At 37.8% G+C, this 24,033-nt stretch overlaps 2 protein-coding genes across 2 annotated transcripts; one reads left to right on the forward strand and one right to left on the reverse strand.

The window, feature by feature from the left end:
- Nucleotides 1-227: 227 nt before the first annotated feature.
- Nucleotides 228-1,945, reverse strand: LOC132972122 (GTP cyclohydrolase 1-like). Its single transcript, XM_061035008.1, has 6 exons — nt 1,564-1,945; nt 1,361-1,470; nt 1,152-1,207; nt 1,049-1,080; nt 868-952; nt 228-597 (listed from the first exon to the last, which is right to left on the reverse strand). Exons 1-6 carry the CDS (start codon nt 1,829-1,831, stop codon nt 468-470), a joined length of 681 nt encoding a protein of 226 aa, XP_060890991.1. The 5' UTR covers nt 1,832-1,945; the 3' UTR covers nt 228-467.
- Nucleotides 1,946-11,098: 9,153 nt separating this feature from the next.
- On the forward strand, nt 11,099-23,182 carry LOC132967002 (phosphatidylinositol 3-kinase regulatory subunit gamma-like). Its single transcript, XM_061033908.1, has 11 exons — nt 11,099-11,845; nt 13,029-13,166; nt 13,525-13,630; nt 13,772-13,870; nt 14,752-14,932; nt 15,125-15,247; nt 15,426-15,568; nt 15,687-15,863; nt 16,660-16,731; nt 17,058-17,219; nt 17,381-23,182. Exons 1-11 carry the CDS (start codon nt 11,566-11,568, stop codon nt 17,568-17,570), a joined length of 1,671 nt encoding a protein of 556 aa, XP_060889891.1. The 5' UTR covers nt 11,099-11,565; the 3' UTR covers nt 17,571-23,182.
- The last annotated feature ends 851 nt before the right edge of the window (nt 23,183-24,033 follow it).

The raw sequence follows: 24,033 nt of genomic DNA on the forward strand, positions 1-24,033 counted from the left end.
CCTTTTTTAAGCAGTTTCATGGGGGGATAGATTGCCTTTAGATTTTCCTGCATTATCAGCATTTAACAGACAAACTATGACTAGGGGACATCTTTGTACATCTTTTATACATCATAATGTACATGCAAAGTATTTATCATTCCAGGATGTTAAATAGTATCCATACAACTTAACTCGTTGTATGGTGACTTAAATAACTTGGTAGTGATTGGCTGATGAAAACAGATGAACACACAGGTGAAAATAGAAATGATCATATTCATTTTTATTGTAAATTTTCTTTTAAACTGGACTTTCATGACGACATTACATTATTTCAAAACACCCACCAATGTTCATTTCCCACTGTGTGGTTTCATATTTCAAAGTATGGTTTGCCAGACATTCAACAATCAACAGCAGTTGAGTTATACTTTTTTTTTTAACACGTTTCCTTCAGTTGAACTGCCTGCTGAAGAAAAATCTGTTCACTTCCTCAGTGTAAGGTCAAGGAACTCCTTCCTGGTCTTGGGATCATCTTGAAATTTTCCCAGCATGACACTTGTAACAGTGCTGGCATTCATCTTCTGCACACCTCTCATCACCATGCACATGTGGCTAAAACACAATGAATCACAATCAAACTGTGACAAACATGCATGCTTTACAAAGAATTCAATCATTTCTTGAAGCAATGACATTTTCAATAAACCTAGGCAATGATAAATATATTATTGTAATTGCAAAACAATAATGTGATGTAGTTTATTGCCTTACTGCTATTAAAGTAGCCATGAAACTGTAAAAAAAAAAAAAAACTGCTGTGTAAATTAATTAAGAAGAAAAATTAATCTTCAGGAATATTAATAAAATATCTGTAATACTCACACAGCCTCAATCACCACTGCAACTCCAGTCGGCTCCAAAGCCTCAGAGATGGCTGAAGCAATCTGTTTGGTGAGACGCTCTTGGACTGTGCAGACAGTAAAACACAACATGTTACACAAATCTTAAAATAAAATAATAAAGAAATTGAATGAAGAAATAAATGCAAACAGTAGTGTTGTACCTTGAAGCCTCCTGCTGTAGATCTCCACAATTCTAAAAGAAAATGATGAGAATGACACAGACATCTATGTGACAGCATGTTTATGTGAGTTTTTAAAACCTACCTTGCAAGCTTGCTGAGGCCAACCACTTTCTTGTTTGGGAGGTATGCTATGTGAGCCTGCAGGATTCAAACATACTTTCATTATAATCAAAACTTGTGTGATCATGTACAGTGAAATACTTGATGATCCATGCTATATAGTGTTTTAAAGACAAAGAGTTGTTGTTGTATTACTATTTTAGGATTTTTGAAACCGCTTTAAAAGCTTACCTTTCCAAAGAAAGGCACAAGGTGATGCTCACAGAGAGAAAACAAATCAATGTCCTTGACAATCACCATCTCTTCATGGTTTTCATCAAAAATGGCGTCATTCAGGATATCTGTGAGAAGATTTAAAGTTTGGTCGTCATATATTTATGCTGGATCAAACTAAAAGTCCTAGACTGACAAACAATGCACACTACTGTACTCACCTTGAGTTGTTTCTTTGTAGCCTTTGGTGAGGAACTGCATGGCTTTGGCTGCACGTAGTGGTGTTCGCCGAAGTCCCTCCCGGTCCACGTTCTCTCCCAGCTCACTCAGTATGGTGCTATAAGCGTTTTCAATGCGAGGCAGCTTGTTTGTGTCTACAGAGTCCTTGGAGTCCTTCTGTTCTCTGCACAAATCATTTTGTTTACACTGGATGCACATGTTCAGGTACTTGGTAACTACACCATTCATCTCTGTAGTATGGTGATCCATCCTGGATCTTTGCCTTAATTTAAGAAACTGCAGGATACAATGACACACTCCTCAGCGTACAGGGTTGGCTCAGTGGTCACTCAAAGTGCGTCTTCTGGCTTTTAAAGGCTGATGTGAGGCCGTCAGACGACAGCATTACTTATGCCTCAAGACTCCTATGCAGGACAAATCAATTCCATATTATCTTGCAACAAATGCCACAGGCCAGCATTTGATTTGTGATATAAAATTAAATACCTAGAAGTTCCATGCTTTGAGTCAATGTCACAGAAGAATACAAATCAATCAACTTATAACTTAGATTTATATGATTTTCCATAGTTTGCTGATGTTGAGATAGAAAAATAAAGGACACTTTGCCTGAAGTCAAACTTAAACCCTGACTGGTCAAAGTTATGTGAAGTGACATTTAAAGTTCCAGATTCACATGTTCACATGAACTCTTTCTTAAGTTGAATTATTAATGCCAACATGGCGACAGTCACCAATCTGGACCTAAAAGCCCTGCCTACACATTCCTTTCTAATGCCATGCAATGTTAAATAAAATATTGCTATTTGACTTGATATATATATATATATATATCAGAATGTAGAGGCGCTATCTGGAAAAGTCATGAATGCTGTTAAAGAGCACAGGAGGACAAGATTGAGTGTTAGCAAGATGATATTCCTCTTAATATTGAAACCTTGTTTGACACAGTAGAAGCAACTGTTCATATCAAATTTGTATGTAAGTTTGAAAAAAAGATTGTGTAATATATACAAAGCCAAAATGTGAAGTTTAGAGAAACAGACTCAATTCATCATTGAAGGAATAATATGTAGATTCATGAAACCCCATACAAAAACTCTCGTAAGCAGAAAATTTGCCAATTGAATTTCAAGAAACAAATAAAAAAGAAAATTAGCAAATGAAACTCTTGTACTCTCCCACAGCACAAAAGACCCTCGTTCAGCACTGCTTTCCCCCTTTCTCCATGAACTGGAGAGAGAGGGTAGACTTTGAATACAGTTGCAATTAGTTGAACAATTAGTTCATTCAATAATTCAATAATTCAATATGAACAATTCACAGTATTTCAAGCACATACTTTATCATTTTGAATTTCTGATATATTCATAATAGTATTTGTGCAAATATGGGAAATATGTTCTGAATATATTTATCAGTAACCGACTTAAAGTCTGCACTGATTTGAACCTTCAATAGTTTTGGTCTTATCAGAACATCTCTCGCACTGCAGCCCTCATGAGTGTCTGGTGACAGACACACGTTATTTACTTCACACTTACATAATACATAGTGATGGAGCATTATTTGGTATAATAGATGATTATAGTATCCTATCCTTGATCAGAGTTCTGGGCAGTTTCCTCGACTCCTTGGCTGTGGAACGACCTGCCTGAGGATCTCATAGCTACATCCGTATCTTTTTAAATCACTTTTAAAGACCTATTTTTATCGAAAGGCCTTTTTGTAATCCTTGTTTTATCCATCGAGTTTTATATGTATTATTTATTTTACTGTCAGCTTGAGTCAATCTTTGTCTTAGTTCTTTCTGTTTTATTTCTAGATTGTTTTTATTTTCATAGTTTTATTGTTGTGTATTTTACTGTTAGGATTTTTATATTCTGTAAAGCATTTTGTGACGTTGGTTTTGATACGTTTTTAAGTTAAATGATAAGTTTTGATATTATTATTATATAAAATAAGATAAGATAAACTTCATTGTAAAGGGGACAGTTGTCTCAGACCCTGTCCTGCAGTCACAACAGGACAGAGTTCTGAACAAAGTCCTGTTGCAACTGTAACCAATTATCCTTTTCTTCCTTTCAATTTCAATATTCAACACCCTGGATTGTCTCAAAATGATAAAATTGGAATAATAATCCTGATGCAAAGCTGTCCGTGAAGAACGTGTTAATGCCTCCTGCTTGAACCTGACGTGCTCACACAGCGTTATCCAGGAACATTTCTTGAATACCTTTTAATTAATAATTCAATAATGAAAATGATTAAACATTTAGAAATCATAAAACCAAAGTGACCATTTAGTTCATTCAGATTAGTATATTTGTTAATGGAGCTTTCTGACATGCAGGGTTGATGTTTAACAAGATATGGGGAGATACCAGCATTCTTCTGAAGCACTAGACAGACAGCAGGGAAAGTTAGCTTGTGTTCAATTAAACACTCAAGAGTGGGCAAGTACCCAAACACAAAGAGTAAATCCATCCATCAATATGACCTCCATAATACTCCCTGTGTCAGGACTAAATGTTGCCAATTAATATAAACTGAAGGTAGGGAGACACAGACTTTGAAGTCCAGGGCTGATTATTGTCTGAACATTGAGTTCTGATATTTTACTCTTCTGGTACAGTTCCATATCTGTCCTTAACACATTTTTCCCAAACATGAACCAACATTTAGAATAACTCTAAAGCGACTATATCAAGAACATAAGAACAGCACAACAATGGGCCTCAGGATCTCATCATCATGGTTTCTCAGTCTATTCAAAATACCAACAATAAAATTCACCTGTGTTTTTTGTCTGTAGCACATGCCTGCCCATACCATAATCCCACTTCCACCATGGGCCACTCTATTCACAAGTTTACATCAGCAAACTTCTCACCCACACTACACCATACATGCTGTCTGCGTGTAAAGAGAAGACTTCTCATGAAGAACTACTGTCAGGTCAAGACCCCGGTTAGGATGACAAGCATGCAGATAGGCTTCCCTGTGACAGTTGACAGACTGTGCAGAGATTCTTTGGTTATGCAAACCAATTGTTACATCAACTGTCCGGGTGGCTGGTCTAAGACGATGTGACAGATGTGGAGGTCATGGGCTGGCGTTGTTACACGTGGTCTGCGGTTGTGAGGCCGGTTGGATGTACATCTATGGCATTGTGATGTGTGAGAAAACTGCACATTGTAGGTTGGCCTTTTACTCTGACTAGCACACAAGTCACACAAACGATATAATCAGCATCCTGACATGCCACACCTGTCAGGTGGATGGATTGTCTCTGCAAAGGAGAAGTCCTCACTAACTCAGATTTAAACACATTTGTGAACAAAATTTGAGAGAAATTGGCCTTTTGTGTACATACAAAAAAGTCTTAGTTTTGATGAAAAAAAAGGGTTGCCTTTATTTTTTTGTTCACTGTATATAGAATTAGTTCATCTTTATGCTTATGGCCAGGTGTGCATTAGAAGGTCATACAGAGGCATCAATATGAAATCATTCTGTTGCAAAACCACTTAAAAACTCATAAGTATTTCTGGATTAATTCATGGTTAACTTTCCTTTACCTTGCCATCTTGCAAGGTTGTAGATGTTGCAACAAACTGTCTATCACCATCTGCTCCACCTTCTCTCTACCGCTGGTATGAAGACTTTACTTCTGGCCAGATACAGCTGGTAGAGTCTAGAGACGAGGGGCTGGTTGGTCTCTGCCTTAAAGCCAACAAGAAGTCAAACCATTTTCTAGCTATCCAAACGTTTTAAGTCAACTGGGACTGTACTGGCATTGGCTACCCGAGACATTTACTGATCTGTTAAGAACAACAAAATCAAGCAAATATTTAAAATAATGTTTCTGATCAGTCTCTAGTTCCTAGGAGCAAACGAGGATATGCTCTTTGAAACGAAAGACAAATGACTAACACAAAACATGATAATCTATGGAAAACAAGTATGCAAAATTTATCATTTTCACAGTCACAACACAAATAAAAAAATACAGAGAGCTGTCTGATCATGCTTTGATGTAGACAGATGAAATTTGTTCCACTTCTCTGCACTGACAATCTCAGAACCCACGACATAATAGGAAACCTGACGGCTTCCAACACCAAAATCCTGTGCCTTACTTAAAGATTCTACATTCATATTCAGATTGTGCTGAATGGACACTGCATTGACACCATTTATTTGCTTCACAGAATATGTTTCTCTGTAAAATAATGTTCACTGTCCACAATGCTAACCACTAACACTCTCAAGTATGTGTTTGTTAGCTCAACTCTCTCTATGTTCAACTCTCTAGAACTAGACACATATCTTCCGGATACATGTTTGGTACATTTTTTATTTATGCCGGGGAAATGTTCAACTGGAGCTCTGACTTTGTACAACTTTTTTCTTTTAGACTTAGGCTTTTACGTTTTGACTTTATACTCTGTGAAGTTTCTATTTTATCTATAAACTTTACATTTCTGTGACTGGAATTGACCAGGTCTACATTTCAGCCATCTGATACATTTCATTCAACTTAATTGCACTCTCCCATGTAGACAAACACTTCAAGTACAACATTTGCAGTTGCACGTGGGTTTTGGTTGTTCCATGCACTCATGACTATAGTCTTCTGTGAACTAATTTAACAGGCACAAGATTCTCAGGTCTTTAAACTCAGATCACAAGATCATTTAAATGCTGCTGCATGGCATTTGATGCAAAGGAGTGTGAAATGGATTTCTGTGGTGATTAGATACCTTTTTAGTGTGACAACCTCTGGTCTTCTTAACACAAAAAAGTCTTGTTATAAACACATAAGCCAAGAGACTGCATGTGTGTCTCGAGGCTTCAATCATGCTGTTACGAGAGAGACTCGCATTCGTCTGTGATTTGGGAAAAATAACATCAGGCTAGTCAAACCCAAAAGTGTGACCCTGGGAAGGATCCATGATGGTCACAAGGGCGAGAAGGACTTCCTTCACATCATGATGAAGTAAATCGTTTTTTTACATCAGCAGGTTGTTCAGCTAGAAGAACTGTTTAACCATACACTGTAAAAAATATTAATTGACTAAGTCTAAGTCACGTCATCCATCTGTTACTGCAGGGGGTTTTGGAGTTTCATGGGTGGCAGCTGCAGCCGCTACATCTCGTCTGCCCATCAATAAGGTCAGCCTCCTGCCTAACTATACATAACACGTATCGTACATGAAATCAAAACAGATGAGTTACAAATAATGCACCCCTGTATATGCCAATGAGTAGTGAGGACAATAACTAATAGGACTAATATCCATGTTTTGAACCAGACTGTAAACATGTTCCGCTGTAAAAACGCTGCATTTTTTGAATGGGTGTGTATGACTTCTGGGCTCTTGGAGCCAGCCTCAATCAGACCCTTGACGAACTGCAGGATTTTGCACTTCCACATTGGCTCCATTTTTGCAAAATGGTAAAGCATGGCCTTCATGCACGGCAATAATCAAAGAAAGTATAATCTTTGTACTTTTCAAAACATCTCTGCCCAGCAACAAAACGTATGCTGTAATATAGTTGCACACTATACAAAGCTAACAAAATGAAAAAGTATGATGTCATTGTAATCTAATTAAATTTGGTAACTTTAAAAAAAAAAATGCAATAAGACAGGGGGCGCCTGTGGATCAATGGTAGAGTTGTCTCTCAACCGGAAGGTTGGGGGTTTGATCACCAGCTCCTGCAACTACATGTGTCCTAGGCAAGACACCTAAGCTCAAGTTGCTTTCGCTGCTTCGTTGGTGGCGTATGGATGTGTTTGAAAGGATTAGTTAATGCTAATGGGAACTTTACATAGCTCTGCTATAAGTGTATGAATGGCTGTGAATGGGTAGGTGTGCCCTGCGGTGTAGAAGCGCTTAGAATAGTCACAAGACTAGAAAAGCACTATACAAGCTGAAGTCCATTTACTATTACAAACAGATAAACAGAATAATAAACGAAGAATGTGTAGGGAATGATATTCTAAAAGCCATGGCCTCAATATAAAGAGATGAATGTGTAATACATATGAGATCTGACAATCAAAAGAGTTGGCTATACATATTGTAAAAGACTACTGAGTAATCACACGAGTAAATGTCAGAAGAAGTGCAGGTTATTGGGTAAAATGGCAAACAACAACAAAGACAGACAGCATACATGCTTTCTTTTTGACTAACCAGGCACATTTTTGTTGAATTTTTAATGCATTGACCTAGTTTATTACAGAGGAATCTTAAACTAAAATATTAGTCAAGATATAATTTTAACATTATACAAAATACTAGTTACAAACTGAATGCTTTACAAACTGTCTACAGCAGGAAACTCTAGCATCATCACCACAGGAATCAAATGTCATAAGTATCAGAAACCCCATCAGAAGACGCGCGTCTGTCTTGTAACTGTGTGGCTGGAATATTATGTATTGGGTCGGGGTGGCGGGGGGCTGTGTCTCCTGTTTTGTCTACAGCGCCGTCACATTTTTTTAACCAGTTACTTCCACACCACTTCTTTCATTATGCTGATCTGTGAAGTGGAACGTAACGCTGGCAGAGTTGAGAGGTCAGGGGCTCCTGCTGCCTAGATACATACAGTCTAATATTAGAACGTTTCCTTGATTTGTTAGCAGCATCTCTCTGCTGACTCCAAAGCACATGGCAACAAGCCGGCCAATAGGATTTCAGGAGACTGCTAAGCCCCTCTCTCTGTATAGCAACAGTGGCATCCTTCCCTTATTTATTTATATAGGAGGGTTTTTTTTCCCACCGACTCATTCTCATGCTTCTGTCCCCCCACTGTGCTCTCAAACTGTGAAAAAGAGTTACGGTGTGAAGAGTGCTCCTGCTCTTCTACTTTTGCATTTCCTTTTAATGCATAATCTCTACAACCTCCATTTTTTAAATAGATTTTTTCATTGTATATATACAAATTTTTTTAATACTTTTTTCATTCTGCACCCAGCAGTTTGGTGATTTATTTCCTTGCATTGCAGTGCATTGCATGCAAAAGTAAACAGAAAGAGGGACATGTCTTGGAAAGAAATCTAGGTTTTCATGAGGACTTGAAGTGTAACGATGAAGAGAAGAGGAAATATCCAGAGAATTGGCATCGTGGGAAAATGGGGCACTCTTGAGGGGGCGTACAAGAACCAAATGGAGTGGATCTTTAAAAGATGGAGGACACGAGAGGAGAGGCGGTACGGGATAGGAGGAGTGGGGGGGGGTGGAGGGACATAGGATGGCGTGAGGACCGAGGCCTGTGGTTGGTTTGATCTGAGCCACGTGTGCGTCCGGCCACGTCTCTTTGACGCTTCATGGATGTCGGTGAAATGTTGGTTTCCCTTGCTGCCCGGTCTCCTCTGTCTTGGCCCAGGTAGGTGCGTACTGTCCCGTCCTGCAGAGTTTGCTGATGATGTGTCTTTTTTACAGGCTCTTATCAAACCAGAAGTTGATTTTGGGAAAGTTGTGTGCATTTTTAGTCTTCATATCGCTTCGTCATTCCAAGCCTGGGATTGGGACGATGGAGAGCTCATAGGCGATGGGAAAATATGGCGTACATCAGCTGTCCCGTTCAATAACGGTCTACAACTACATTTTTACCAAAAAAACCAAAACCAAAACAATTCAGATGACAGCCTCCATCACAAATATTCAGCATTGTTATTTGGATGGTAGATTGACTATTCTATTGATGATCGATTCCAATTGCCTGGCATTCTGTGAAAGTAAAGCGCTGCGTGCAACTTACGCAATGGGACTTTGGAGATTCCCAATTGCTTCTCACCAATGTTTTCCTTCATGGATCCACCAATCCAGTGATCCTGCATAAACCAAGCAAACACAATTTATTTTGTTTTGGTAAAGTCATTATTACGACACACCAACAAAAATGTAAGAGGAAAAAATTACTAATGTTTTTTGTCCCAGATGAAAGTGTACTGGAAGTTTCTACACAAGATAAAATAGACTGATGTGATAATGACCTCAGGACTTATTTTAAAAAATGTTTCAAAATATCCATCGTAACTGGACACAATTCACAGTTAATATAGAGCTGTGAAGGCTTTCTTGCTGCGTACCATTCGGATTATTTGATGGTGACGCCATTTTCATTGGTGATCTTCAATTTTTCGTCACTCAGTAAATTCAGAGAAAATTCAAACACTTTATGTTTGATAAAAACACACCAAAGTCTTCATCATCTGTAAACAACAATAATAGGTACGTTTAAGTTGTTAATTATCTGTTGTTTTTTTGAATCAAATAAAAAAAGACGAAATGTCTAAAATCGTAAGTTGTATAATGATAAATGAGCTCACATTTTTCTGTAAATAAATGTCAGATAAACAAAATAAATCATACATCTCATTTCAACGCATTTTGATTTATATTGAGCGATTCATTTTTGTCACGTAAGGCAGCTAGACGATATTACAGCGTTGCATCCCTTTGCTAAGATATGAAATTATATGATATATAGAAGGGTAATAAAGCAATGCCAAATCCTGAGTAGAAGATTTAAACTTAGGCTGAGCTCCATAAAGTATTTGCCATGTTACTGGTTTTATTATGACACTTTGCAGCTACTGTAAAAAAAAATATACAGTGACCTCACGGAAAGAAAATTCCTATGAAATCCAGGAAATATCATATCTAATAATCTAATCTATACTTACTTATATATTTTATTTTACAATATTTTGATTTCATTGATTCAAAATTACACACTTGATTTGAATTTTTGTTCTGAATATAATTGATTATTATATTTCATTAGGCATTTAAAATTCCCCAATAGTTGTATGAAAAATATAGGTTAATATCTTTTAAAGATACATTTTCACAGCCTGGATCGTGCTTGACATAACAAACCTCTGTAGTAAATCTGCACCTCTTGACCACAGAGAATTAAGACAGTGGATTAAGAGGGACGCTAAGTGACGTTCTCAATACAGGTTTTTTTTTTTTTTTTTAATATAATGGTACTCTAATTATTAATTCTCCACATCACCTTGATGTGGTTCTGGTTGTACTGTTTTTGTGATTTTTTTTAATTATGTGTGTATTTATTGTTTAACAACTGTGGATTGAGAAGAATTCATTCCTTTTTATTATATGGTACTAGACTTATAAATGGATATTTGACATAAATACTACAAAAAAACTCAGGCCACCTTAAAAATGGTAACAAATGTTTCTTTATTCCTAAGCTCCTTTAAATATATCAGATAATTATGGTGTTACACATTTTAGTATAAAAAATAGGACAGTAAGTGCCACAATAGGCAGAAAGTCTGAAACACAGAAGGATAATATATATAGTATAATATAGCAGCGTTAAAAACTAAAAATAGCTAAATATACAGTTGTGAGGAGTGCAGATTGTAACAAAGATATTATGCCACATGCTATCATTTCATAAACGTTTTAAGTCCAATTGTACTAAACTAATTCATGCACTCTATATCTTTTTTTGTTTTAGGATTTTCTAATATAAGATGATGGAGAAAATACATCAACATGCTTCAATCTGTCACTCTCCAGTGGGTTTACAGCTCAATGAGTATTGCTAAGGTTTCTGTGAAGCAGGCATTCAGTTTTGCTGTAACCACCTATGGTTGTTCCGGGTAGCTCACAGGTATGAATCCCTCTGGAATGACGGCAAAGCTGAGCAGCAAAAGAGTATAAGAAACTACCACTGTGTATAAAAGTGAAACCACAGAATCTACTGGCAATGTCATCGCTTTGCTCTGTGATGAGGGTATCCCAGGGGTTCAGGTTGAGGAACGCACTTCATCTCCACAACACAGGACAACCGTGAACTCTGCACAATCAGCCTCTCTGTCTTCAGCCATGAGTGCGACTGTGAGCTGATAGTATGTGATCAACAGCACCCTGGCACCTACCATCCTGCTGCTTCACCTCAATAAAACCTAGCGGGACTATTCAGTGTGAGTTATGAAAATGGCAGAGGAGGGTTTCCAGCTCAGAGGTTACGACAGCAACGACTGCGCTGAGGAACCCAAGTTTCAGCCAGCTGATTTCCCTACATCATCACTAGCATCCCTCCATCTCAGGGATGAAGATGTGGTCATCAAAGAGGTCAGCAACCATATGATGGATAATCCTGAGCGTAATCCTGTTACGATGTCATTACCACTTAACCAATCACAACTAAAGAAAGACATATCAGTGGAAACTGGGTTTGAAGCTTCATCAGCAGTTCAGCAAGTTCAAGGTAAGATAGGGTACTGTTAAGGTACTGTTAATAATTTATTCTGCTATAAATTTGATAAGAATAGTTATATGTATATGACAAAAGACAAAGATGAATTGTTGAATTCTAAATATTAGAAAATAGTAAAAGTAAACACATAAAAAAATAAAAATTGTATCCTGTCATTTTACTAAAGCCAAAGGTGACATATTCAGATATCAGTTTGTTACCTTAAGTCTACAACCAAAGATATAAAAAGTACTGTGACAAATGTAAAGTCTTGGTGCTTTTCTTCAGAGACCCTAAGCAAGGATGTCTGGAATGTTTGCTTCAATAACTCCTTGACTGATTATTAAAGTAGTTCATAGTTGATTTTCTTTTGACTTTGTTTTAGCCCTTTAGAAAGATAATTTCAAAAACTCAAATTGTTTTTTACTTTTTTTATAGCGGACAAGTTTCGACAGAGTTTCACTATGTCCGTAGGATGGGTTAATGAGTTTACTCCCTTTCTCATTTTACAATGACATACATATGATTCCTTAAGCATGCAGCTCCTTTTGCAGCAGTGATTGAATGTATCTGCAGGCATGCCATCACAAGTGCTGAAGGGATGATTTACATCAACTGCTAACAGCATGCCTCTCACCACACACATACAGTGTATGTTTGCATAGCCACAGACTGGTAAACACAATCAATTCACACATTGAGATGCTTTTTAGGAAATGCCTGACGGACAGGTTCTCACCTTCCCCGCTTCCCTAGTGCCACATTAACACACACAGAGCCAATAAACAAAAACAGACACAGTGGCACATCAGCTCCAGCTCCCTTTAGGCCAACATGGCATCTCTCTGCAGACAGCTGTTGTTTGTTAGGCAAGACGAGGCATGGTGAGAAGAGGCAAGGCAAGGCGAGGTCGAGCACTGAGCAGCACTGAGTCTGGGTGAGTGTGCCTGATCGTTGAGGAGTGCCAGTTCTGGTATTTTAGGCAGTCAGACAGTGTCACCTGTCAGCAGACTAGTCTGGACAGAGTCTCCCACATGGTGCAAGACTAAGCAACACAACGAGTTCTCCCTCTGGAGCCTTTGTCATTGGGCCAGCAGTGTGTGCTGAGCAGCCACAAAGTGCAGATAGCCACAAACAGGCCGGCTTCATCTGACATCAGGAGTAACACTCTGGTGCTGTACGGTTGTTATTGCAGAGTTGTTTGAACCGGAGATGGGGCAAAACGACAGCGGGGCTCAGTCTTGTTCCCTGACAGCGATTCTGCAGGACCTCTCCTCCCCTGTTGATCATGATGTGTTTCCTGTCCCAAGAACTAACATCGCCAAGGAAGGAGGTATTGACCAGCTATGTCTTTGTTCAACAGTTCATTTAGCAGACACTTTTACAATTCTGTTCTGCTCGTCATGAGCGTTATAAATGTCTATATCACTGTTTGATCACTTCTGTCCCAAAATATAGAGACATGCAAAATAATTCCTCATATTTCTACTTTATTTCCAGCGTCTCAAATCTCACTTTGAGCCTGATCAGTAAGATGAAGATTATTTAATAATTAACGGAAAACAATATGAGATTCCAATGGAAATGTTGTATTATCCATTGTTTTAAAGAGAAGAGACTCCTGCATACTAAGACTGGATATTCTTAAATTCTGTATTTGTAACCAACATTTTTGATTCCTTTGTGGTCAGACCTTCAATCCGAGAACAAAATAACCAAAGCTATGGCAGCATGTGGTTCCAGCTCTGATGAAAACCATCTATCAGAGGCAGAGTGGTACTGGGGAAATATCTCGAGGTATGGAATATTTTCACAAGTATTGTAGATTCTTTTCTTGTACGCTTGCTAATGAAATACAACATTTTAATCCGGTATTGTTCATCTGAAACTTGTACATGTACATGTTATACTGAAACTGTGTGCTCTATGGTTGTCCAGAGAGGAAGTAAATGAGATTATGAGAAACACTCCTGACGGGACATTCCTGGTTCGAGATGCCTCCAGCAAGGTTAAGGGAGAATACACTCTTACACTAAGGTAACTGTCTTTAAGACTTATAAGTTGTATGCAAATCTCAAATTCCTCCATCAGGACATTGGGTAAAGTACAACTGTTTAAGTTAGTATAAAGTCCTGAAGAAGTAAGTGTTTAAGTCTTTGACCTGCTAGAACCTAGTACAAATCACTGATGTTACCCCAAGCTCTTTTTAGCATTCAAATCTGAATTCTCCAATTTGCTTGTGCATGTCAATACATTGCTCATTGGGCTATATACCACAATATTGTGGCTGTTGGTTGGTTGAACTGGGCATTAAAACAGGAAGTTAAAACTATTAAGTGTTGCATAAAATAACATGGAAGACAGAAAACTTCGTTTTTATCATTTTAATGATACAGTATAAAAAAAGTGTAAATTTAGACAATAAAGCCAACGTATTAGGGTTCCTATATGTATACTTGGGCTAAAGGTATCAGCTACCATGATAAAATATCTTGATACCAAACAGTATAAAAAATAAATCATTGGAGCCTTGTTTGTGTTGTATTTTGCAGGGCTACCACTATCCCTAGAATCATTGGCTTCCAGAAATTGCAAGTAGCCAAAGAACTTGTTGGCTTAGCAAGTGTGAAATAGTTCCAAACAGATGACACTCAAGCTCCCTCCCTGAAGCCTGGGTAGCTCCCTTCTTGTTCCTAAGAGCAAAGTAGCCTCTAAGTGTGCATGCTGATGCATGACATAGCACCTAGAAACACAAAAATTTGACCCCCACTGGCTCAGCTGATCCCTTCTCGTCTCCTTAAGGCCTCTGTTACTACTGTTCCTCTTTGGAGAGATCTTGGACTTGGGGATTCTTTATCATGTACTTTCAATGACAGTTTGGACAGCTTTAAATGACAGTTACGCTTTGACTTTTGCAGAAAAGATGGCACAAACAGACTGATAAAGATCTTCCACCATGGGGAAAAGTATGGATTCTCTGAGCCACTGGCTTTTCCCTCTTTGGTAGACCTGATTCAGTATTTCCAGAACAAGTCTCTGGCCCAGTACAACTCTAAACTGGACACACAGCTTCTCTACCCCCTATCTAGACACCAGCAGGTGGGTAAATGATGCTTCAAGCTATGCTAATTAACTATACACAAAGAGTGATTCAATTTATGTTTATTGTAGAGGTTTCATTGCTTGAGTTTTAATCATAATTCTGATCGCCTTTATGTGGCACTGGCCAGAAATAGAAAGAGTTTAACACATAGAAATCATCTTAAATGTCCACTCTTGTCTATGAAGCAGCAGGTTGTGATGGAAGTTGACATTGATGCAGTTGGGGAGCAACTGAGGAAACTTCAGGATCAATACAAAGAGAAGAGCAAAGAATATGACCATCTGTATGAGAAGTTTAACCAAACATCCCAGGTACAACAACATCCTCATCAGTGAAACCTCATTTCATTAAATTAACCAGTGGTTTTATTGGTTCGAAGTAGAACGTTTTAAGTAAATATTTGACTTCTGATTGCTTTACCACAGTAGAGCCTTGACTGTAGGGGCTTGAAGGCCTTACGTCATGATATTTAATTTCCTCCTTCCACAGGAACTGCAGAGCAACAGGACAGCCATAGAGGCGTTCAGTGAAATCATTCGGATCTTTGAAGAGGAGTGTGAAACACAGGAACGCTACAGCAAAGAATACATCGACATGTTCCTCACATTAGACAGCAATACAGAGACTGACAAGTATGATTCTTAATACCAACCCCTTCATTTCTTTTCATTCAGCATACCCATACTCAGAACAAATAAGCAGACTGAATGTTTGTTGAAGTTTTCTTCTCTTTCTTCTCATTACTACAAGGATTCAAAACAATTCGGATGATCTGCAGTCAAGGGTGGAGGAGATCCATTGCAGCAAGAAGAAGTTAGAGGAGGAGCTGAGGAATAAGGCGCTAGCACACATGGAGGTCGACAGGAAGATGAACAGCTTGAAGCCGGACCTTGTGCAGCTCAGGAAGATCAGAGATCAATACCTGCTGTAAGCGCAAGTATTTTATGATCTAGATCTCAGAAGGACAGAAAGGAGAAAAGTTTCCTATTCTTTGATATCCTGGAATTTCATTTAGCTTTCTCAAGCTAGGTTTAGCAAAGATACAATTACATTAAATGAATCTTTACATGACAGATGATACAGCTATTATGTACTAGTATGTAAACAGTCAGCTGTTCTGTTCCATGTTGCCACACCTGCTGATCTTGGTATGCTTAGTATGGGGCTTAATTATAAGGCTTATCCAATGACAAAAGTGTATTTTTAAGGGTGCTCTTTCACGTTATCAAGTTCTAATTCAGAAAGTATAAAACATTTAAGTCTACTCTCTAGCCGTGTTTCTAGAATGCCTAAACTCAGCAGAATTGGGGTTAAGTGGTGACACCAAGGACACTATTTTTGGTGTTTCAACCAAAAATAGCATTTTTAGGCCAAATTTAATTATTAGAGTTAATTTAGAAAGACACACTAGTGGTGCTTGAAACATTTGAGTTCAGCAAAACAACAACTAGCAAGACTTTGCTATATCCTCACATCACCAAGCTTCATCCTTTCTTGATAAACTGTAGTGAGCAACAGAGGGCAGCCTTGCCTTGCATGCAGTTTGATGGTTAAACAGTTAATCGAAGTCACCTCTCATTACATGTTTACAACAAAATCTCTCTGTTTTATCTTTTCGAATTAACACAATGAAACAGAAGAACGTATATCTTCGATCTTTGGGTGTGTTTAACATACATTTCAGTTTTATTTTAATATGTTGTGTCCATGTTTCATGTTTCAGATGGCTCACACAGCAAGGCACTAAACAGAGCCAGATCAATGAATGGCTTGGTCTCAGGAATGAAGAAGAAGAGTGAGTGTTCATATTTATCCAGGTCAACTGAGATTATAGTATTTATATTAATATAGGATAATATTCATGAATCTTATTTGCTACTCATATTTGTTGCTGTTGCCACTAGCTAGAACCTGAAATATGTTGTTTCTATGTGTACAGGTAATGTTTTATGTCTGTTAAAGATGCATGTATAAACTGACGAATGCAATGTGTGAAATAAAAAGATAAAGTACGGCAATGAAGTATTAATCCAATATACCAACAGCCCTATGTTTTATAATTTCAATACTAACTAACAAAAACAATCTGGTCTAACTCTTCACCACAAAAACATCTCTTAGCCCGTACACCTTGGCGGACGATAGCCACCAGGAGGAGCAGAGCTGGTATGTTGGTGGAATGAGACGGAAAGAGGCAGAGGAACTACTGAGGGGGAGAAGAGACGGGACCTTTCTTATCAGAGACAGCCAGACTCAGAGAGGTTGCTTCGCCTGCTCCGTTGTGTGAGTAGCATCAGATAGTTTGCATTTTCAAATACTCATCATTTTGCCCCTTTCTAATCCCTGTAATCCTACATTGTATGACTATTTATTTACTGATTAATCTATGTCTTGTTGAAAATGATAGCTGTGCAGCTAAAATGACACGTTTTCATCCAATGCAGTGTGGAAGGGGATGTGAAGCACTGTGTGATCTACAGGACATCAACTGGATATGGCTTTGCTGAGCCCTACAACCACTACTCTTCACTGAGAGAGCTGGTCCTCCACTATCGACACACATCCCTGATCCAACACAACCAGCAGCTGAATGTAACACTTGCCTGGCCTGCTCTCAGCCAGCAGCCCAGCTGAGACACACCAGCACGCCACTCTATAGGCGCTTTCCCAAAGCTTCACCGTACAAGCACTGAGGACGCATCAATATGGACACTGTTACCAGGCTCTAACAGAGCACCGGGTATGTGTTGTCACCTTCGAATAATTTTAAGAAATCATTCAATTTCATTAATTGGACTTTGATCCAAATCCTTAACTGGTATGGTCACCACACCCACAAAAAGATGACCCAAAACAATCAGTTGAAAAGCGTTTCCACACTTGTTTTAGTTCTGATGAGTTAATAGTCCGTTTTGGTAGTTTCATAGAAAAGCTCCATTTTAAACTCCTGGCATAACTTTTTCAGCCAAGTCAGAAAAAAGAAAAAGTTTACTCGTGATCTGCAGTTTGTTCACATAATTTGGAAAAAGTTATTGGTGTTACAGAATTCACCTTTGAAAAAAAGCAGTTCAGAGATTGTAATGAGCAACATGTCAACACTAGTGCCAGTTTCAGCATCTTTCCCATACCTGTGCTAGTGTCTAGGTAACGACATTTTAACAATGTGGTGGTTTAAAACAATATCCGGGGTAGCAGTTAGGTTGCGTCCCATGTACGGAGGATATGGTCCTCCAGGTCCCAGGTTCGAGTCCGATCTGTGGCTCTTTTCCCCTCGTCATTTCCCACTCTCCCGATTTCCTACTTTATCCTGTCCAATCAAAAAAGGCATAAAAGGCCAAAAATGAATCTTAAAAAAAAAATAATAATAATATCAGGAAAACACAAAATTTGAGTATCCCTCTTCCAGATTTTTTGTTTTATAGAAGTTATCCCTTCATAGAGACACAATGTTATTTTCTTTGAAAAATTAAGGTCAGGTATTAATTTATGTTTAAGATGCAAATATCAGGTTTCAAACACTATCAAATTTATGGTCTTTACAATTGGTCATACATTTCTAAAAAGTGTTTTTTTCTCAAAAATATGCAAAGTAAAGCTCTGTATCATGCTGTGCATCCAAAAGGACATAGTGCTCCAACACTATGTATTTCTTAAGCTTTGAAAAATACTGACACGCGTCACTTTATGATAAATATAATCCATTCATATGGTGCAATTGTGGTTCTAAAGGTGCTTCTAGGAAACTAGATATGTGAATTATGGCCAGTGTCAATGCGATAGAGACAATGACACACAAGCACTTTATCTAAAAGAAGAAAACCAATACACCACGCACAGAGAGGAGAGTGCAAAGGCTTGTAAAACTAAATTCATGCATTGATGTCATTGGTTAGAAGTTTGATAGAACATTTATTTTCTTATTAAATGTAATCTTACAATTGTGCAATCTTACAATTTTCACAATTGCTTGTTCAGCATCAAAAGCCCTCAGGCCTTTATTCTGCACGTTTCTTCAGGACATGACAGATGAGACAAGATAGGATTTATTGGATTCTACCTCTAAAGTCTTGGGTCATTACAACCGCTTTCAAAATAAGTATTTTTTTGCAGATTATTTTTGTGGATAATAAAATAGACAATCATGGTATAACTTGTGTTATATAAGTATTGCTTTAAGATAAATTGTACACAGCAGTGATACAGTATAGTTCTAGATATTAATGTGAAACAACAGACATTAGGAACGGGCCAATACTTAAAGCCTTCCTGGGTGTTGACAACATGCAACTTTTGGAATATCAACCCCTAAAAAGCAGAATTATTGAAGTATATGTGAGGCATCATTCTGGCTCAGATCAATTTGAGTTGAGTCAGATAACTGTTTTAATTTCTCTATTTTATGTCTTGAGCCTGATGTAGATTAAAAATATGAAGTGAAATGAGTAGGATCATATGAAGAAATGTTCCTTTTTAAGTCATCATAATTTACTTTGTGTCACTTGCAGGAAAGTAGTACGACTACATGAGTATGATGTTTGAAGTAGATGCTGATGCTCTGATGAAGCAGGTGTGTCTAACTTGGTACATGTCTACTTAATCATAAGTTCTTTAGTCTAGAGTACCCTCAGAGTTTCATCATCAGCTAATCGCCCTTCTTTAACTAATTGTTTTGACATGAGAAGCTCTACATATGTCTCTAACCTGAGATTAAATGTTCATGTGAAGCTTTTGATAGGGAATGTCACACAGGCCCTTCATTTTGACTATGTTGAAATAACTACGTTTTTCTTGATTGGCTAAACAGTAAAATTACCTTTACTGCTCTAAATTAGCCTCATAAGCTACTTGTTTGCCAGTTTCCAGCTATACTGGACCAAACTGGGTAAAGAGTATATTATTGTTACATGATAAAATTATGTGTTTGTTTAATGTTGGTACACTGTAACAAAAGAAAGCTGAGAATATTTTTGATGGAAAATTACATCTATAAATAATAAATATCTCACTCTGAAAAAAAAATTGTTTACATTTAGGGCCTATCCATGTTCCTTCAGTCATGGATAGGTAAGCAGGGTCTCCTTTTACTAGTGAACTTTGTGAGTGGATTTCAAGGAGATGCTTGCAGGTTAAAGTGAATCATTCAAACTATTTTTATAAGCTAAAATTGTTAGATATGGAATTAAAACTTAAAGCTGCCCATTACTGTCAGGCATATAACTATGTCATATTTAGTCACCGGTTTGGTTAAAAGGGTTTCCCTAAAAGGCACTTCTGTCAGGTGTTCAACGAGTTAAAATCTTAGACAGACGATAAAGGGAGTTGGAACGATTGTGTCCAATTAAGTCTTGGTCGCTGAGTTGTTGAAAGAGGAGCACTGACTAGAGTGGTAGTAAACGTAGAGTATGTGGAAATTGGCACTAAGATGGTACATAAATTCAAAATAAAAGCCGAACAATCTTGATTTTTAAATGCAAAATAATGCAACTTTAAACATGCGATTAAGAATTGTGATTAACCATTAAAAATGTGCGATTAATCACGTCCACATTTTATAATCGTTTAACAGCCCTAGTTCCTTCATAATGGTTTGCCGTATTCTGTGAAGGTTTCTCATTTTGCTTTTACTCCATAAGTGGTGCTAAGGGCTGCTGTAGTTTATTTTTTAATTTTTTTAAATGCACCTAATCAAGGTCGCCTGTCAGTCATATATGAGGAGTAAAACTTTGATGTCTTCTTTATTGTTAAAAATGCTAGGTGTGGTCTATTGTGCGTTTGACCACATGATACGTCAGAATAATGTTGCACAGTATTAAAAGTGTGAGGTGCAGCATTGCACAGGCTGTCAACAGAGTGCACCACATTTTGATCAGCTGTTAATGCTGTTATGTAAACATACTGGTGGACAAGAAGGATTACACTCAGTGTGTAGAGATAAGGATTATTTATCAGTAATTTATTTTAAAAGCAAATAGAATAATGTCAGGTGAGGTGACACATGACTCCTGGCCTCGGTCTTCACATGAGTGACGTTAGCTCTTACGGGATACAAATTAAAAACTCTTATTTAATCATATAAGAGTGACTTGTCGTACAATAATCACGTATGGATGCACCTTAATCACTGTAATTCATGAAGGCATGTAGGTCTAGCATCTAAAACCAAATGATAGTCTTCTGTCCCTTCTATGTCACTTTTTTTGTTTTTATGTACCGAAAAGACTGAGAGCATAACTTTAACTGAAATATAAATGTATTTATTAATTTGAATTACACAGAATATATTTATATACTTATCCCGGTTAATTTTGTAGCAGAAACTTAGACAAGGTACATAGCTTGTGCACAAACAGACTACACCATTGCTTGGGGGCGTTTGGATTGAAAGCATACCATTTGCACAGAAGGTATCTCATGTGAGGTGGAGATACTATGACTGTCTCCATTTACATCCAACCTGTTCCTGAAGCAGATGGACGGGTGGTGCTAACTATGGAGACGTTACTGATGAGATTGTTATGTCTTTGCACTGATAAAGCACAAAAAAAAAGTTTTTAAAAAGAAATTCTGACTATAATTAGCTGACCACCAAGTAGAATATATTCTTGTTAAGTCAAACATATTTGTAATGGTATATATGTGCACAATTGGTTTTTCTGTTTCCTCCTTTCTGTAACTTTAAATGTTTTATTATTGTGCTAACAAAAATGACATAAATTAGATACCGCAACCTCAACTTGTGTTAATACTGTTTTGTAGGAGAGTAATTGATGTCTCATAACATAAAAGATGTGTCATGGTCACGTAAAGTAGTTCTTCAAAATCCTCTACCTAATAAGTAACAATTACCAGAATACCTTTGCTGTTGTATAATAACAGAATTTCACACAGTTGTAGAATGATGTTGTGTTAAAAAACAAAAAAAACAAACTACAAGCAGAATAAAGTTTGACTTTCTCCAACTATTTATAGAAATGGGAGCCCAGGCAGAGGCTATCCTGGTAAGCTATTTAGCTAACCTGCTGACAGTTCAACATTGAAAATGTGAACTTTACACTCCATAAGACTAGGAGGCATCAAATAAAGCGTAGGGTTTCTCCTTCTTGAGTGACACAGTCTGATATCATTTTGCACTAGAAACAAAGGTTTTATGGCATGGAAGATTCATTCAGGCAAACCAGTGTATGCTGTTGTAACGAATGATATACTTTAATTTGCTTTTAGGCCGGACTACTTTACTGACTTTCTTGTAATTGCAGTCCATTTACCTGGGCTGATGAGATTGATAGTGAAAGATACTGGAGTTGCTGACAGCTGTTTAAGTTTGAAAAGATATAGCTCTGGACTTTAATAATACAGTGATGGTTAGTGGTTAGAGTGTTTAGTGTACAGTGAAGGCTAGCGTTATGGATGGGCACTTAACATCTTGGATGTTTGATATTGTCGAGCATATGTTGCTATACAGACATGGTTATGTTTGGGAACAAAGTTAGAAATAGCAAAGTAGAAGAACTGGTCTTACCTGAGGAAGTGTTTAAAAGTAAAGGTGGGTCTGATATTAGGTTATATATGGATCCTAGTAAGTGAAGAAATGGTTATGTTGGAAAATGGTTCGTTGTAGATTAAAATAAGATCAGAAGAGAGAGGCTGGTTAGTAACTATTAATATTCACCCAGTGCTTGGCAGCAGTTCGATAGCTTGAATATCTCCATCAACGTTCTTCCATGCCATAAACATGGTGGCATCTAGTGGTAACATTTGTCAAAGAGAAACATTCAATAGTTCTGATTTCTCTAATCAGAAGATCATTACCAACTTTCTCAGTGTCTGAATTCCTCTCACTAGAGGACTACCTAGATGATGAGCTCCTCATTTTGATAAAATACCTAACATGTCCCTGCATCACAATCACGTAATACTTGTTCAAATTATGTTTTGTAACTTTGGATTTTGTTTTGACCATTGTGGCTGTATGGACCTGTCATTCTGCTTAGCTGCCCTTTGCTTCTAGCCTAATGCTGTGAGAAAATACTGTTATTGTGAATGTTGATTTACTGTATGGATTATGCAATGACTTTCGTCTGTTTTTGAAATAGCTTGTGTTTCTTTTAGGGGTCATATTTAAGGAAATTGGATAGTTACCATACATTTTTGTTGTTGTAAAACCTGACTACACCGACTTCACAACATCACTGTTCACATATGCACTTTGAGATCCCCAAATAAATTTGAGATGATCATTGAAAGAATTGCTGAGTCTTCTTTTATAATCTAAGGATTCCACACAGGGTGTCGCAGTACTCGCCAAAATGAATTACCGCGGTAGCCAACAGCGGAGAACAGAGGCAACCGCCACAACCGCACGTGAAGCTGCCTCAGCCCACCTCATGTTCAGAAGGAAACAATGACAGCTGCACTGGCACCGAAACAAAATGTAACCTCGCCCCTTAAAAACTAAAAAGGAGAAATAACTAATTTAGATAATGCAATTTGTAAAATCTGCACCAAAAAGATACCTGTAAAACGAGGAAACATCTAATCTGAGCTCTCACCTCACTCCGCTCGGGTTGCCACATCTGCTCGGGGTCATGCGTCTGCTAGTGACGTTACACAATATGATTGACTGTACGTTTGTGTGATGATATAGCACATTGTGATTGGCTGTTTGTTGGACAGTTTACGTGTAGTTTTGGCGGGTCCTCGAACGGAGAATGTGGATGAACAATAAATGCTATGAATCTATGGACAATTTTTACCAAGAAACACAAGGGCTGTCAAAACCGAGTTTTGGACACAAAAAGAAGTGATGGCACATAGTATAGCCTACATTTGATGTTACGCGAGGGCGAGGCTTACTGTCTGTTACCAGTGGGTGGCGTCATTACACACATTGCCATGTAAATGTGTCCAGACATGGACTCTGATCAACCGTGTAACATTTAAGGCAGTTTGGAGGCTGTGTGTTTGAGTTCTTACTCTTTGATGAGGAGACATTGATCTCTCTCTATGACTCTCTGACAGCCAATCACAACGTGCTACATCCTCATACAAACGCAGGCAAAGGACACCGAGCAAATCTGACCATCCAAGCAAATCTGGT

Source organism: Labrus mixtus, chromosome 3, assembly GCF_963584025.1.
Source record: "Labrus mixtus chromosome 3, fLabMix1.1, whole genome shotgun sequence".
Taxonomy (NCBI): domain Eukaryota; kingdom Metazoa; phylum Chordata; class Actinopteri; order Labriformes; family Labridae; genus Labrus; species Labrus mixtus.